Source organism: Lissotriton vulgaris, chromosome 2_1 (assembly GCF_964263255.1).
Source record: "Lissotriton vulgaris chromosome 2_1, aLisVul1.2, whole genome shotgun sequence".
Lineage (NCBI taxonomy): Eukaryota > Metazoa > Chordata > Amphibia > Caudata > Salamandridae > Lissotriton > Lissotriton vulgaris.
The window spans coordinates 2011162737-2011181198 of record NC_141687.1 but is presented as its reverse complement, the minus strand read 5'-3'; the positions used below and the strand labels follow the sequence as shown (position 1 = coordinate 2011181198).

Genomic DNA, 18462 nt, shown 5'->3' with positions numbered 1-18462 from the left:
ATAACATCAAGGCCCCCCACTGTTTTGGGCGATGGACCAGCTAGTAGAAGTTAATTGATGGAAATCAATACCAGCCTAATTTACTATTTCTCATTTATCTTTACTTATCTTATTATTTCCACTATTCTGTCATGACTTTATTTATTAAATTTAACATTTAATTCATAAACTTTCTTATTAGACCATTTCTATAGATTTAATCAAGAAGAAAAATGAATTCAATAAATTTGACATTTATTAGTAAAACAAATTTTAGAAATTATAAATTTGAATAACATATTACCCGGTTTGTTGAAAGAAAAAACTGACTCTCTATCTTCCTCGATGTCTACCTCCCATCATGACTCCACATTCAAGTTTATACCCCATCAAAAGTTAAAGTCAGGAAAAATGTCAAAGTCTTTTACACCCAAAAATCATTCAGTCCGAAAGCATGTTGTGGTGCGAAAAATAATTTCAGGAACAGCTTTTTTCTCTCATTTGTACTGGCTCTTTTATACCCTTTTTCACTATCTAACAAAAATGTGAAACTTTAGGGTCCATACTTATTCCTCATTGGTCCATTAGAGTGGCGGTGAAGATCACCTCATCTCCTTATTGTCCAAATTCTGCACTGTCATTTCCACGTTTCTCATGTTGTCAAAATGGTCTATTTTGATACTCCTCATCCTGTCCTTTTATTGTTTATACATCATGTAGTTACTTCACTCAATTTTCCCAGGCTCACAAACTCAAGCATCTCTTTGGCATCAGTCAGCTTTTCCAGGCCATGCTGACCTTGACACCAGTATCCCAGGCACAGGCCGTTCATACATCTCTCGAGCACAGTTGCGCATGCGTAGAGCCTTACTTTCTCGAAGTCTCGCAAATCAGCCATTTTCTGGCTAGGCCGCACAGGCCTCAATGGGAACTAATATAAAAACAAACACAATAGACGTTAGAATTTAGAATTAAAGCCCTTCTGTTTACCTCCCACTATTCTAAGTTTACCCTGTGAAGGTTATCTAGCGGAAAGCAACACAAATGCATTGTTTACTTACCAAATGTGCTAGTTTTGCCACGAAAACACTCATAATAAGCATAAATGCATAGCTCTATTTAACTAAAAGCGTTATTGCACTATATTAATATGACATCTTTACATGATTAATACTTTAAAGTTGCAAAAATAAGAAAGTTAGTTTCCCATGTGTACTTTTTCCGTGTGTGCTTTTCTTTTTGTTGGTTAGTTATAGCACTTCACATGATTAATACATGTTATGGTTATGGGAACGTATTTCACAAGGGGTACACAAACATTTTTGTAATTCTCCTGCTCCATCATAACTAAAGTCTGTTATCACCCTTTATAGTTCTCATTTTGGTAACCCTCAAAATCTTTGATTTACTACAATGCATTCCAATGGGGTACTATCATGCATATTGGTCCCAAAATGGCTGCCAGCAATTCCAGGATGAAGTTCTGACAGCCATTCAGATCTCACAATGACATGTATGGTTAGGCTCCGCCCAGATATCGATATCTTTACTTTTTCAAATTTCTCAAAAACTACTGAATGGATTTACACCATTTAACTAAAGGAGTTCTTTCTGAAGTAAGGGCTACCTTTTTGCCAAAATGGGTGTAATTCTGTTCAGCAGTTCGGGCTGTTGCCGTATCTAAAATTTCTTATGTAAATTAACATGGAAAAACCACGTTTTTGGACTCCTCTTTGTTCTCTGCCTCCGCTTGCCGAATCACCCCAAAGCTTTTAAGGTAGGGGCAGATCTGAGCGACCCACCAGTTTTGAAAATTTTGCAAAGATTCGTCAATCGGCTCCAAAGTTATTGGGATTAGAATGTTGCGATTTTCCTATGGTAACTAGGTCCTAACTATAACTACCTACTGGCGACCGCCAGTAGGTTATGTGTATATATAAAGTCACAAACGACTGCCACAATGCCGTACACCTGCCTTTCAGTTTCGGTGCCCACAGTGGCTGCAGAAGCCACAAATATCCATGAGAATTGCGATTCTCTAACATGACCAGAGAATCTGGATTTCATTAAAGACACGGAGGCTAACATTATGCATTATCCTTTTAATGCAATCACAAGCAGTCGCGCTACATCATAAATAAAACAATTCTAAAATGGAATGAACATAGGCTACGAAAGGTATGTGCAACAAACAGAATGCCTCTTTTAAATGCTGAAGAATAAGCAAAGTTCCAAAAAATATTCCCAAGTTTTTGATAAAGAAGATCATGAGAAAAAATCCATAACGAAAATCACTGAAGTGGTTCTTGAGTGAAGAATCCCAAAGGGTCTGAAATGGAGGAGTCCATTAAGACGAATTATCTGAAAGTAATGGAAAAGGGAGTGAAAAGAATGAAATAATATCAAATATAACAACAAGGCATAGTCAGGACGGCAAATGCACACAACACTTTAAATCCGGTAGAGGCGTTCACCAAGGTTGTATATTGGCCCCTTTACTTTTTACGCTCTATATTAGGTCCCTAGACAAAATCCTGGATACGGCCAGCCTGGACATTCCGCGTGTAGGAAATAGGACCATTCAGGTCCTCCTATACGCGGATGATGCAGTTTTATTATCCCGAACCCCCATTGGCCTTCAGAGACTCCTGGACGCCTTTGGGATTTTTATGAAATCCCTGGATTTGGTAGTTAACATCTCTAAATCACATGTCTTGATAATGGGTCAATGAAAGAATAAAGTTGAAGCCTTTTTATGCAATGGGGCTTAGGTGACCAAAGTGACTGCTTTTTCATACCTGGGGTTTTTATTTGATGACAGATGCTCTTGGGTCCCCCAGCTTAAAGCTATAAAGAATGCAGAGGTGAGATCGTCGCCAGTGCTACTGAGCTTTGCGCGTCGACTTGGAGCCAGGCCTTGTGAGGCAATTCTTTCCATCTATAGGTCGAAATGTTTGACTATCGCTATATATGGTGCTGCCATTTGGGTATACAAACAAATGGAAGGGGTTCAGATGGCCGAAAATACATTTTTTCGCTGTCTCTTGTCTGTCCCCAATCAACCCCAACTTTTTCTATCCATCAAGAATTAGGGATGGGGTATGTGACTGATTTGATGCGATTGGCTCCCTTGGTCTGTTGAATGAAAACCTGGCTTAACCCAGAGCTAACATTGAATCATCAGATTTTAAGGGACTGTGTTCTTTTAGATAAAGCCAGCAGTATCCAGTGGTTGACGTATGTCAAGGGCATGTTTATTAGATTAGGGCATCTTGATATTTATAATGCCCCAGAAGGGATCAAGAAAACTAATGTAAAATGGGTGAAATCGCAGTTCTTGAATTTACTGATGCTGGAATGGGAGGATCAGGAAATAAAGAAAACGTTGGTTAGAACTCATTGTTTAATAACTTCCTCGCCGTCAATAGAGCCCTATTTGAGTATTGTGACTAAGCCCTTCCATTGCTGGCTTTTGACCAGGTTTCGATTTAATTTGATTCACTATTCCTTGGGTAACTTCTCCGGTTGGTGTAAACCTGAAGATATAGCCCTGTGTAACTGCGATAATTTTTCACCTCAGGATACTATGCACTTTATGATGTTTTGTGATTTTTTTATAGTGATATTAGGAAGAGGTTTTTAATACCTCTCCTGAGGGGAAAAGGCTTTCTTCAGGTTAGATCAGCTTTAATGTACCTACAGTTGTTAGACACTATCTGGCATATTTTTAATATTGCTAGTTTTTTCGTTACTGCTGTCCGCCTTAGGAAAAAAAGATTTCCTGTTATGATTGAAATATGAATTCCCCTGATACTTATCGTACTGTAATGATTTTATCTGATATATTCTTTTTAGCCTAAATTATTAATATATTCTGTGTTGAAATTGTATATACTTTTTTATGTCGCCCATTCATATCTAAAATATTATATTGTTGTTTTGTGTCTTGTATTGTACTTTTATGATTTTAATTAATCGAGTAAAGTGGCTTGACTGACTTGACCGACTGGCATAGTAGAATAAATAGCAATCAGAATGATAAAATCACAATCAATACTATGCAAAGAATAGACTGTTTAAGGGAGGGACGGGAGGGATAATGTTAGCCTCCGTGTCTTTAATGAAATCCAGATTCTCTGATCAGGTTAATAGGAGAATCGAAATTTCATTACAAGACCGGAGGCTACATTATGCATGTTGCTATTCGTGAAGGACAACATCAGACATGTGCTCGATAGGTTTGCTTTAATGTCGAGCAAATGTGGATGCGTTGGACCAATCTGCAGCTTTGAGTTTATTGTCCAATTTAGCGCCAGACCAGAATCCAATCCTAAATTAAATGAAGCGGCACACCACTTCTGTCCACGAGTAATTTATTTAGTGCAAAAACAACGTGTTTCAGCCGAGGCGGACATTGTCAATGGCAAACCAAAACACAAAGAACCATTACGTATACATGAAATCATGATGAACATGGAAGACATCCTAAAGTACAAAGCCGTGCAGACAATTCTATTTATAAATATAGAATCAAGGAAAATATGTCTATATATAAAACTATTATCAATTGGGCGAAATATGTGCACAATCATTACAGTGAACTGCCCTTTATCTCACCCTACACATCTCTCAATATATCCTCTACCTCCACTCGCTCACTCAACCCAAACCCCATTCTACTAATACAATCCCAAAAATAACACCTTCTAGACTCTTCTCTGCTCTACCCCTCCTTACATCTTCGCATATCTCTTTTACTATTCAGATCTCCCAAACAAGCCTTGCTAAACCCTTCCTTCTGACTCTTCCCACTCCACTTCCCCTGTACTCATCCCATACCCCCTCCTACTGCTATGAATGCCATTAAAAAAAACAAAAAAAGAAAATTCAAGACCCTTCCCTCTTCTATCTCTCTACTGTTCCTTTTCAATCCAAATAAAAGACTGACATGTCCACCACTCAAATTCACATTTCCCTATAGTAATTCCCACGAATCCTGTTTGGATTCTGGATTAGTGTCTACTTGCTGTAAAGCGCTTTAGCAGGGGTAGCAAGTGTTATATAAATGCAAACCTTTTCCTCTTCTATCCCTCCACTATCCTTCTCAATCAGAATAACAGACTAACATGGCCACGACTCAAATTAATTTCATATTTCCATATACTAATTCACCACTAATCCTTTATGCGTTCCGGAGTAGCATGCTACTGGCCAAAAAAGCACTTTGACACCTCATCAGGGGTGGTAAGCGCTATATAAATGTAATTACAATACAATGCATAATTTATGTAACAGATTAGAGAAGTTAAACTTCAATCTCTCAGCAAGTTTATGCCACTTTAGATGTCTGTAAATAGTGCACTTAACTGCAAGCGGCAGCAGGGCATCAGAGTTTTTGTTGTTGTTGTTGCCTTGCTTTTCGACTGCGATTACCTTTCAAAACTGTCAAATTCTGTGTATTACTGCAGTACTGTTATATTTCTACTTATGATTTATTTATGTGTTTTTTTCTTTCTACCAGTTTATGCAGTATTTTCATTCACTAGTATTGTGGACCTAATAATAGGCCTTGAACAGGATGGAATTATTGATGGATTCATGACCATTTACTTAAAAGAGGTAACTAATGCGCCTTAAAGCTGCTGTGTGAAATTATGAGTGCTTATGATGGACTGCGTATCAGATACCATAATGATTTAAACTTATTATTAAACGTACCCTGTAAGGTGTTAGGCACAATTCCAAAGAATGTGTCTTGATAATGTTGATATTGCGCACCTTTGCCTGTTTAACCAGTTAAAGATGGTATTTCAATTTCATCAATCTTTAGATTCACATTCATATTTTTATGTAACGGTTACAGTAAGTTAAAAAGAAATCAGCTGCAATTTTCACTTTTTATCTATCTCCCACCCCCATCGTTCATAGAGAATGAAACATTTCCTAGCTATCGTAACAGAAAGTTTTAATTCTAATAAGGACTCGGAGGCGATTATTATGCTAATCTTTCTTTACTTTATTATGATAGCAGCCATTTTTAAAACAGATAACCAAACCACATTTCCCAAACAACTTTGGGAAATTTGTGAGCAAAAGAAACAAAGAAGGGACAACATGTCCCTAAGTCCAAGGACCAATTACTTGAAATAAAACCTTTTAAAGGTTGAATCCGAGGACCAATCTGCTTCATTCATTATGTCCTCCAATCTGGCCCCCAGCGCAAACTCCTTTGAGGCCGTCGCTCACCGAGCTGAATGAGCTTCGAACTGGCATGAAAACATCACATAAATTCAGACAAAACTTGAAGGGAAACCAGAAAATTACTCATCTCATGACTGCGAGCAGCAAAAAAAGAGGATGGGCAAGGTACGGAAGAGAGACTATACGGTGGAACCAGCATTGTGATTGGTCCTTGGATTTAGGGATATACGTTGTCCCTTCTTTGTTTCTTTTGATCAACAATTTCCTGAGGTTGTTTGGGGACTGTGGTTTGGGTATCTGTTTTAAAAATTACTGCTTTAAAAATAAAGTAAAGAAAGATAAGCAAAATCCAAAGCCTCCGGTCCTGACATAGAATTTAATATGAATCTTTGCCAATCTCCGATATCACCCATAAGACCACAATGCCCTCTTACAAAGATCATAATCCTAGGATTGGCATGCCCAACTAAATCTACTCGGCACTCGCCAATGCCTCAACAACACAAGGTGTCAAGTGGGTTTGCAAGAAATGTGTTAGAAAGAGCTGCCTTTTTCTTCAGTCACCAGTATGTCCCCTACATGTCTGAAACTAAAACCAGGTGTCTGAAAGCCTTGATACCTTTAATGCTGGGCTAGTCTGGCCAAACACTCTGGACACACACTCTGCAAAGTGGAAGGCAATTGGCATTATGGATAAGGATAATTTCAGTCGAAGTAATGCACATGCATACAGCACTAGAAAAAACAATTGATTTAATTATGACTGACAGTGAACGGTGCCTGCAACTCAGAACTGCAAATTACACGAACTACACCATTTCATTTGTTATGTTACGCTGATCCCCTAATCATGTCAAAAGGATTGCACGTATATGGCAATATGTGAGTTTTTCACTCAATGTTTGACACTTTCATTAATTCAATGATCCAGTTGTTGGAGTGATAAATTAATGTAAATGGTTATTGTGCAGTTACATTTTTCTTCACGGTATGTTTACTCAAAGCATGTCATATGGATCATGTGGAGAAGTGTGGCTCAATGCTTAGAGCGGCAGACCTTGATGCAGAACGCTGGCCAGGGACCAGGGTTCGATTCCTGCCTTGGCGGGTTTCGGGCTTAAATTCCTCTGACCCGATATTCTCGCCTCAGTGCTGATTCTAAGCATGGGTCCCACGCTGCAACTCTGGGCAATAGCTTGCTTAGTCTCCACAAAGGCCCCCTGATACACAAGGGATGCCTGGTTTCACCATGGGATGCCCAGGAGTGGACACCCCACAAGGAAAAGCCAGGAGGGGTTCCCTTGTGGTAGGAGTACAAGCGCCGGGATGCCTCTGGGTCACTGTTCGCGCTATACAAATATGCCACATTTACATTTACATATGGTTCACATGATGCATAGTTTTCTTCATATATTGATGATATGCCATCGTAATTTAATAATTGCACCTTACATAGCACTGTATGATTGCAGGTTGGGCCTAATGTATTTGTGTTTCACATTTCAAGCAGCCGAAAGCAATTGCTGGAAAGACAGAAGTAGATGGAAACGAACCAGAAAAAGGGAACATACTAGAAAAGAGTAATTATCCCAATATTATTTTAACCCTAAAATAAAGATCATTCAAGGGCTGCATCATACCCTCCCAATACCTATTCCAGGTTGGAATATGGGAATAAAATCGTCAGGTATGTTTCACCCATAATCCTATATTAGGGATCCCTTTAATTTTTCAGATTAGGGAATTATTTGTATCTGCAAACTTACAAATTCTTTACTTTAGGTCAAGGCATTACAAATCTTGAATGGCTGCCTTTTAAGAAGAAAAATACACATGAGATCAAACAAAAGGTACTGAAATACTTAGGCCAAGATTCAAGGTTTTAACTGATTTGGCCTTTATTGAAAGATTAAGCAAGCGTGAATGAAATTCAGCAATTGCATGCACTCACTTACTACATGCAATATTCGTTTTCGGGCCAAACCATACATAAAGGTCGTAGGTTTGACTTTCAAATGTGCATCAAGAGTACAGACTTACCTAATTTTACAATAATTACGACCCTTTTGACCTTGCGCAGAACACCTGGTACTTTTTGTAACTAATTGCTATAAAAGATGCCTGTATCCTATTGCCGTTAAACTCTTTTGAATGTTAAATATAAATACATTCTGTTAGCTCACTATTTGCAGCTGTAAATATTTCATTCGTAAAAGCCTTTTAGTGATCTTGTGTAAAATCACTTTCGGCGTAGAAACCCAAACTTGGTGGCCTGCAACGTTTTCACTTCTGTGCCCTCCCCATTGAATTACTACTACTGGAAGCAAGTTGCATGATTTGAACTTTAGACCAATAACTCAAATACCGAAACAGGTATACATCTAACAAGTACCCAAATTATAATTTTGTTCAATTCACAAACAAAAATATACAAAAAAAACTAGATCTTAATTTTATGGGAAGATTCGTGCTTTTCAGTTATAAAAGACGAAGCACTATACTTGACCCTAGCATATCAATTTGTCTTTATACTCCAATGCATGCTCTCATTTTGTCAGCATATAATAATTCTTCAATTGAGATCACTAATCATCCGTACTAGATTGTGTTTGCTGTAGTTGTGCTGCTCCCTTTGATCAAGATAAGGGCATCAACTTAATTTTTAGCCTACAATTTCGAATTCCTTCATAGTTGCAGAGCGTTTTAAAATTGTTAATTTTAGATTTTGCTTTTTATGTTATCGTAAATAATCAGACCTTCTGAGTAGGTGTTGGGAACACCCAGGGTTCTGACTACTGTCTAGCACACGGGTACTCATATTCACTCATATTCAGCAAGCGCCAGCGGCCCGGCAAACCTTCCTTGGCGGCCCGCGAACCTTGCAGACATAGTACCTGTGTTTTAAAAAATAATAATTTAAAGAATGTCGGCAAACACCGCTGCAGCTGCGCGGACCCCGAGACACTATGCTTTATGGTGGCCGGGCGATTCACAACAAAGCCTCATTAACAAGTAAATGGTCTTTTAAAGACCTGTGAAGTACTAGGGTGCAGCTGTGTGTGTGCCCGGGAAGCTGGGTGAGGTGACAGAGGGAGACAGACGGAAGGAGACAGACGGAAGGAGACAGACGGAGGGAGGGAGAGGGAGACAGACAGAGGGAGCGAGAGAGAGAGGGAGGAAGACAGAGGGAGACAGAGAGAGGCAGACAGAAAGAGGGACGGAGACCTAGAGAGGGAGGAGGGCAACAGAGGGAGGGAGACAGACAGAGAGAGGGAGACAGAGGCAGACAGCGGGAAAGAAAGAGATGGAGACAGCCCGAGGGAAAGAGAGGGAGGGAGACAGAGAGAGAGGGAGACCGAGGGAGACCGAGATCGAGGGAGACCGCGATAGAGGGAGACAGAGGGAGGGAGAGGGAGACAGAGGGAGGGAGAGGGAGACAGTGGGATGGAGACAGTGGGATGAAGACAGTGGGATGAAGACAGTGGGATGAAGACAGTGGGATGAAGACAGTGGGAGGGAGACAGAGGCAGAGAGACAGACAGAGAGAGGGCGACAGAGAGAGATGGAGACCGAGAGAGAGAGAGAGAGAGAGAGAGAGAGAGAGAGAGAGAGAGAGAGAGAGAGAGAGAGAGAGAGACAGAGAGGGAGGGAGGCAGAGGGAGAGAGGGAGGCAGAGGGAGAGAGGGAGGGAGACATGGACAGAAAGAGACTGGGACAGACAAAGACAGAGGCAGAGATAGGGAAAGGGGCAGACAGAGGCAGAGGGAGGCAGAGGGGGTGAGTCTGGGGGAGACGGAGGGAGGGAGAGGGAGACAGGGAGAGGGAGACATTGGGAGGGAGACAGGGACAGACAGACAGAGACAGACAGACAGATAGAGGCAGAGACAGGGACAGGGATAGACAGATAGAGGCAGAGACTGAGACAGACAGAGAGGCGGAGAGGGAGGCAAACAGAGAGCGAGGGAGGGAGAGGGAGAGGAAGGGAGGTTGAGGGAGGGAGTCAGAGAGAGGGAGACAGAGAGAGAGGGAGACAGGGAGGGAGACAGAGGAAGGCAGAGGGAAACAGAGGGAGGGAGTCAGGGGGAGACGGGGAGGGAGAGTGAGACAGAAAGTGGCAGACAGAGAGAGAGGGAGACAGAGAGAGAGGGAGACAGACAGAGAGGGAGACAGACAGAGAGGGAGACAGACAGAGAGGGAGACAGACAGAGAGGGAGACAGACAGAGAGGGAGACAGACAGAAAGGGAGGGAGACGGAGAGAGGGAGGGAGACGGAGAGAGGGAGGGAGACGGAGAGAGGGAGGGAGACGGAGAGAGGGAGGGAGACAGAGAGGGAGGGAGACAGAGAGGGAGGGAGACAGAGAGGGAGGGAGACAGAGAGGGAGGGAGACCGAGAGGGAGGGAGACAGAGGGATGGAGACAGAGGGCCGGTGACATAGAGAGAGGGAGACAATGGGCGACAGACAGAGGGAGACAGACAGAGGGAGGGAGACAAACCGAGAGAGACAAAAAGAGGGAGACAGACAGTGAGGAGGGTGACAGAGGGAGGGAGACAGAGTGAGAGAGACAGATATAGGGTAACAGAGGGAGGTAGATAGACAGAGGGAGACAGATGGAAACAGACAGAGAGAGGGAGGGAGAGAGAAGGAGAGAGAGGGAGGGAGATAGGGAGAGAGAGGGAGGGAGACAGAGAGAGGGCGACAGAGAGAGAGGGAGACCGAGTGAGTGAGACCGAGAGAGAGAGAGAGAGAGAGATGGAGAGAGAGAGAGGAAAACAGAGAGAGATAAAGATGTGTTTATGGCGAGTTTGGTGGCTCGGTTGAAGTACTGGGTTTTTCTAAGACCCAGCGGTGCCAGGGATAACACCTGAAACCTTCGTGGGTTACCTGTTCCGGCGTACAAATGACAGACACGGGACACTTCCTTCGGCGTCAAAGATTCGAGGTTTATTTACTGCAGGGAACACAGAAGTCACGAGAAGTACATAGCATGTAGGTTCACGGAGACTGCTTCGAATTGTATCTGTGGATCGCTTCTTTTATACAGTTTTTCGTCATAAGATAACATGGCAAACAAAAGATTACAACCAGGTTCCCACAGTACATTTCATAGGGTGTCGCTTTCATGTATTCTGGGCCCAGAACATAATTACAGTAGCATTTGTCGGTTCCCAACTGTAAAAGTACATCTTCCCACCATTAGTGCATTCCATTCCGCTGTAAACGAATCAAGGAAGAGACAGAAACAGGTGCAGAGGAAGACGAAGATAGCGAACAGATCGAAGAGAGTGTAAAAGGGGTGGTATCAGGAAACACGATTGCAGGGATCAAAGGAGACGTGCCTAATGAATGCGCAACTGAGACAATAGACCGGCACGGCAAGATGAGCCTCGAGCGGGGCCATCTGCCTTACAGTGTCATCCCCCTCATCATAAAGACACCCTCAAAGGAACACGTGTCTTCCGCAAGAGTTTGGGAATCCCAGGGTCACGAAGCGGACAGTGTCCGTTCGCTGGCTACTTGAGGGCAAGAAACAAAATGGATGCCACATCTAAAATGGAACGGTTTAGGCTAGCACACCGAAAACGCGTACACCCACTAAACTCGTCATTTGCGGTTCATAGATACCAGACTCGACCATATTCGGGCGAGTCGAAAACACCACTTACAATTGTCACGGAACCTCAGATGCTCCTTTTGCCCTCATGTAGGCAAGCACTAGTCGGAATCAGAATCGATCTCGATATTCATCAGACCATCCAGATGTTGCTGCAACATTATTCTATCCATCAGTGCTTCCTTGGTAACAGGTGGCCGCCTTATGCACGTCGTAGCACAGAGGCCACATAAGGCAGGACCACACTGCACACAAAGACAACACGTGAACAGAAATGCTACAACAACCCCAATGATCATCAGAATCTTCCAACCCCACGTCGACATCAGGCCCCAAAACCACCCTAGTAGCGTCCAATCCCCTACATCCACGTGTATGGACTCGGAGATCTTATGCAACTTTGAGATGGCTCGATAGACAGTAGGAGCATTGTCAGGAATGAAAATGCAGCAACTCGAATGGATCACCTTACATAATCCACCTCTATCTGCTAAGACAACGTCTAAAACCATACGATTTTGTAACGTCATAAGCCTGTCCGCCTGAAGCTCTGCTGTGATGTTGCCAAGGGCGCTTGCAGTGATATTAGCGGTCGATTCCACCACTCGAGTCAACTGTCTCAGGTTCCTACTATTGATCATAGGTCCCCAAAACGGCAAGAAACCCTTAAAGAAGTCTCCTGCCTCTTGACCGGCAGTGTCCTCTTCGCTAATTACGCCTCTCACAACTCTGGTCTTGTGATAATCCGACCCAACAGTAAAGGTCGGCGGCAACAAGTTCGCAATATAACATGTGCCTGAGAAGTCACGAGGCAGCCATGTATATGCGCGGTCGTAACAAACAAAGTAAGTACCCTTGGCAGTCAGAAGAACAGGGGAAGAGGCCGACGGCAAAACATAAGTTTCGGTACAGGCACTCCTCCCGAGCTGAGCTCGCGGGCTTCGGCCTAGGCCTTTCAGACAGAAATTACCAGATCGGAGACGAGCTTTTAAGCTGCCGATCACCCACTGACATGCTATACTCAGCCTCACTCAGATCTCGGTATGCTCGCACCTCTTCCTCTGGGATAAGCGATGCGTCGAAGATATCCCTATCTAAATCGGCAATCGCTCTTGCCAAAGGCTTGTGGTACGGGCCAGGACCATGATCTGCAGTGCGTGGCTCTCGATGGGGGTAAGAATCTAGTGCGCTACGAAACATTGTTTGGAATGCTCGAGCTAAACCCTGGGAACTGTAAGGAAGGACCAAGTACGGAATTCCCCTATCCGTGGTATGTGGCATTAACCCACACACCCAACAATTGGTAGTGTTCATTACCAACTGATGCTGATGAAGGAGCTGAACGAAGGAATTGTTCATGAATTCTGCACGTCTAACCTGCTCGTGTTGGGGTAAGATATGAAAGGAATGAGGGGAAACAGTGGAAGTAGGTTTAGGTTCAGAAGAAGGGGTAGGTGAAGCAGAAGGCAATAATGACTGTATCGCATAATACACTCCACCCATCAATAACAAGGAAACAGTTAGGAATAGAAGGAACACCTGAAACATGAAGCATTTAGTACGTACAATCCTATGCAATTCGAATCTTTGAGATTGAGTCTTCTCCACTTCCGACAGCTTTGAGAAAGCCATCCTCTAAAACCGTCCGCAACGTTCTTGACGCACTTCGTTCTGTGTAGCAATAGTCAATCCCCAGGAATTCCTAGGAATCGACGGTCTCCAACCTAGTGTCAGGACCTACTAAACAGAAGGAAGTACCCGCACGGCCCTACGGTCCACCCGGATGTAAGGTTCTTTTAATTAAACAATATATACAAAATCTCCTAGCTGTGAAAACAAATACACATATGCGGAGAAAACTCAGAATTCATACAAAAATCACAGTTATTCGAAAATGTTCAGAGTGATAATTGGGGTAACGTGAATTTCAAAAGGAAAAAGCAAAAATAATTTTCTTTATTAGTCTCTAGTGATGGAACGGAGAAAATATCTGCTTCTTCCAGGACGAGTCTGCTCTCCAAACAGTTGGTCGGATGATGAAACAGAGTCCTGTCGATCAGACAATAGTTCAGATCTTGAATTCTCCACTGACAAAGTTGAACAGTATTATCCGGCTGCACTGAGGTATCTCCCACAGGCTGAGCGTCACTAAATGGCACAAAGTTCGGAAAAACCTCCGTTTCAGATGAGGTGATGCCCGTCCTCGACCACGAGTCCGCTGGTAAAGGTATTGGTACCTTTTTGGTGTGGGTGGCATCCACCCAATGCTTGCGGCCCTCCAAACGAACAGCAGTTCTCGTGGCAAGGAGCACCTGAAAGGGCACGATGAACCTCGGCTCGAGGTTTCGTTTTCGGCCGAAGTTCCTCGTAACCACCCAGTCTCCGGGTTGGAGTTGGTGGCCTGGACCCTCCGTCTGCGCCGGCAGTGCTTCAAAGACCTGTTGATGAATTAACCTCAGTTTAGCAGTCAGATCATGAAGGTAATCAATCAGCATTGGATACTCAAGATCGGTAAACGCACTGGGTCTAGGAACCCCCCAAATATTTGCAGGACGGCCGAACACAATCTCATATGGGCTGAGCCCTACTCGAGAGTGTACAGTCGCCCTAGTTGACAGAAGAGCCAGGGGCAAAGCGTCAGGCCACGAGAGACCGGTCGTAGCCTGAATCTTTGCGAGTTTTAGTTTGAGAGTACCATTGTACCCCTCAACCAAACCTGCTGACTGGGGATGGTTGGCGCTATGGAATTTTTGTGTAATTCCAAGGCCCTTACACACACTCTTCATCACACTCCCCACAAACTCACTTCCTTTATCAGACCATACAATCCGTGGCATTCCATACCGAGGAAAGTATTCCTTCAGTAGGACCTTCGCTGTAGACAGGGCAGTATTGTCTTTGAGAGGGTAAGCTTCGATCCATCGGGAGAATGCGCAAACCACAACTAAAACATATTTTAGGTTATTGCATCGCTCCATATGGATGAAATCCAACTGAATTACCTCAAAGGGACATGAAGGAGGAGCAAAGTGGCCAGGAGGTGTAGGAGTTCCCTTGCCAGGATTGTACATCATACATATCATGCAATTCTTGACCAATCTCTCAGCACACTTAGCGATACCATCATTCTTCCATACAGGGGACAACAACTTACAAATACCTTTTGCACTAATATGTGACAAACCGTGTGCCATAGTCACAACAGCTAGCACATATGCATCCGGCAACCTCCACCTCTTATTCTCCGACAAATCAATCCAACAGCCATTTGCATCCATCTTTCCCGTACTCTCCTTCCACTTGGTCTTTTCAGTCTCGGTGGCCTCATTCTGAATCGCTTTCACACTTTCAATAGTGTCTTCACACATACCAGCTTCTGCAGGCCACCTCATCGAACTCGTCACATACATTCTAGTTGTAAGGTTTCTCGCAGTCTCCTTAGCAATCTCATCAGCAAACGCATTGCCACGACCAACATCATCCGTCACCTTACGGTGTGCACTACATTTAATAATCCCCACCTGCTTGGGCAATGTAAGTGCATCTAAAAGATCATTCACAAGCTGTCCATGCTGGATCTTCGTACCATGCGATGTCATAAAACCTCTCTCTCTCCACAATCGTCCAAAGCTACGGGCAACACCAAACGCATACTGACTGTCAGTAAACACATTCACCCGTTTCCCTTTCGACAAAACACACGCTCTGGTTAAAGCAATCAGCTCTGCCGCCTGTGCAGAGTTCTGGTTCAATCTTGCAGTCTCCACTACCGCACTCAACGTCACCACAGCATACGCAGTCGTCACATCACCATTCAGCAACTTAAAACACGAACCATCCACATACAAAGTACCATCGGGTTCTTCCAATGGAGTGTTTTTTAGGTCAACACGACCCTTCGTTTCCTCCTCAGTTCGCAAGTAACAATCGTGTGGTGGTACCTCATCTGATTCCATATTTGTTGGCAACAAAGTCGCTGGGTTTAGGACATTCCAGCGCTTTATTTGAATGTGACTTGCCAAAAGCGTCAACTCATAACCAGACAACCTTGCGCTCGTCAAGTGTTGGGTTTTCGTACGATTCAAGAGAGTGTCAACTGCATGCGGAACCATCACCGTAAGCATATTATCCATGACCAATCCTGCAGATTGTCGGATGGACACCGCAGCTGCCGCTGTTGCTCTCAAACAACTCGGCAATGCTCTAGCTACTGGGTCCAAGGTCGAGGAAAAATATGCACATGGACGTTGCTTACCACCAAATTGTTGCGTCAAAACACTCAACGCACAACCTTCCCTCTCGTGAACGTATAGTGTAAACGGCTTGCTGTAGTCAGGAGTACCTAACACAGGGGCCGAACACAACGCATCACGCAGTTCAGAAAAACTTTTCTGACACTCTTCCGTCCATGGCAAAGGAGTTGGAACATCCTTGCACGTTAGAGCTACCAATGGTTTCGCTAGCAATGAAAAATTTGGAATCCATTGCCTGCAGTATGACGTGATACCTAAAAAGGCACGCACATCTCTCTGAGTTGTTGGCACAGTCATTCGAGCGATCGCTGCAATTCTCTCTGGGGTCAACCTTCTTCCCTCCTTTGACAATAAGTGACCTAGATAGGTTACTTCTTGGCAACAATATTGCAATTTAGAAGGTGACACCTTGTGATGTAAGTCACAGAGATGTTGCAACAAAGACACCGTAGCAATTTTGCAGATCTCTTGTGTGTCCGCAGCCACCAATAAGTCATCGACATATTGGATCAAGGCCGCACCAGCCGGCAACACAAACGCGTCAAGTTGGCTCTTCAGAGCTTGGCTGTATATCGATGGACTCTCACAGTAGCCCTGAGGAGCACGTTTAAACTTAAAGCTGCGGCCACCTAGAGAAACCGAAAAGGTCCCTGCTCTCCTCAGCAATCGGAATGCTAAAGAAAGCATTCTTCAGATCGATCACTGAGAACCAGGACGCAGATGCTGGAATCAAAGTCAGTAAAGCCGTAATGTCAGGCACCACAGGGAACTGAGGAACAACAATTTTGTTCACCTCCCGTAAATCAATAACAAAACGATAAACAGGAGGCATAGATGGATCAGTGCATTTCAAAATGGGTAGCACAGGGCTATTACACACGTTTTCCCGAGTCTCCTTGATAACATCTTTCTCGATCAAATCATAGATGATCGCTAACAACGCTCGTTCACCATCAAGGTAGATACGATACTGGGGAATACATGGTAATCGTACATTCGATTTCAATTGAACAACATAGGGGAGATGTCAAGCAGGCCCACGTCATTGGGACCTGTTGCCCACAAAGATGCAGGAAGAGAACTCAATTCCGGTGGGAGCTTATCGATGGACAAGTACATAGGAGAGATTACTCTCTCACCCAATGTAAGCTTTGGTCCCGCAGGAGAACAATACAAAGTCGCATACAGACGTTTCAGTAAATCCAGGCCCAAAAGATTTTCACCACAACCAGTAGTCAAAATCAAGGGAGCTTGCAGCTCACGTGGCCCAATTGTAAGGGGCAAAGGGCGAGAAACCGGATTGCTAACAGGGGCGCCGGAGAATCCAACAGAAACATTTGTTAAGCCAGACAAAGGCGCGCCAGGGAGTTTCGAATGCATGATGGAACTTTTCGCTGCACCAGTGTCCAACAGAAAAGGCTCAACTACGCCAGAGGTGGCAACTGCGACGTAAGGCCCTCTCTGATCAACCGGAACTGATACTACTCCCTCTCCTTGTCTATGGCTGTCCTAGTAATTACCGTCGTCAGCACCCTGATCGACGTAATAATCATCCACATTGTACTGTGCGGATCTACCTGATGATGACCCACGCTGATCAAAACAATTATTAGAATCAGAGGAATTATTAGAACGATCATTTTGATTCTGCGTAACACCACGACCTCTACCTCGTGAAGCCTGCTGAGGGCCACTACGGCCTCCTCTAGATGAATTTCCATTATTTCGATCACGCAAAACTGGACAATCAAATTTTAAATGACCCTCACCTCTACAATAGGCACACTGATTGTACCCAAGCATAGATCTCTGCGAAGAAGAATCATTTAGCGATTGTGACCTAGATGACTGCGATTGCGATCTATTCCGCTGCTGAGAATCATTCTGATTCGAGCGTGGAGGATACGCTTGTTGCAACAACACTTTTGTTTTGAGTTCTTTCGTCTTTTTGTCTGCACGATCATTTTCCTCTTTCTCCCTATTTTCATAATATTGGGCTGTAGCCAATATCTGAGCAGAAGTGGAAACAGCCCACGCACACTCTGAATTTCTCAATTTGTTGCTTAGGCCCGGCAACAAATTCGACACAAATTTGTCCACAAACAATCTCTGACCTCCCTCAGTGCCCATATCTTGACCACTATGATCGATGAATGCCTCCTCAAATCTTGTAAAGAAATCGGAGACACACTCGTCTTTCTTTTGCTTGCAAGCAGACAATTTGTCCCAGTTAACTTTCATAGCTGGCATAAGCGTTTTCATAAGGGTAATTATTCTCCGAGGAAGATCGGAAATGAGCTGCTCAGGCTTAGCCCCACCAACTTGTCGGACATCAGCCGCCACAAGAGCAGGCCAGTCACCGCCTAACTCGGCTACATGGATTTCCTGACGAATCTTCGCCCATACCGGTTGCGGT

The 18462-nt window shown here is 43.8% G+C and overlaps 1 protein-coding gene across 1 annotated transcript in view; it reads left to right on the top strand.

Annotated features, from left to right (window-relative positions):
• The window catches only part of TM6SF1 (transmembrane 6 superfamily member 1), a 556895-nt gene that overhangs the window by 161500 nt on the left and 376933 nt on the right, over window positions 1–18462 (top strand). The window contains exon 3 of the mRNA XM_086958234.1: window positions 5501–5598. Within this exon, the coding sequence (XP_086814360.1) occupies window positions 5501–5598 (98 nt within the window). The remainder of the gene's footprint in view (window positions 1–5500; window positions 5599–18462) is intronic.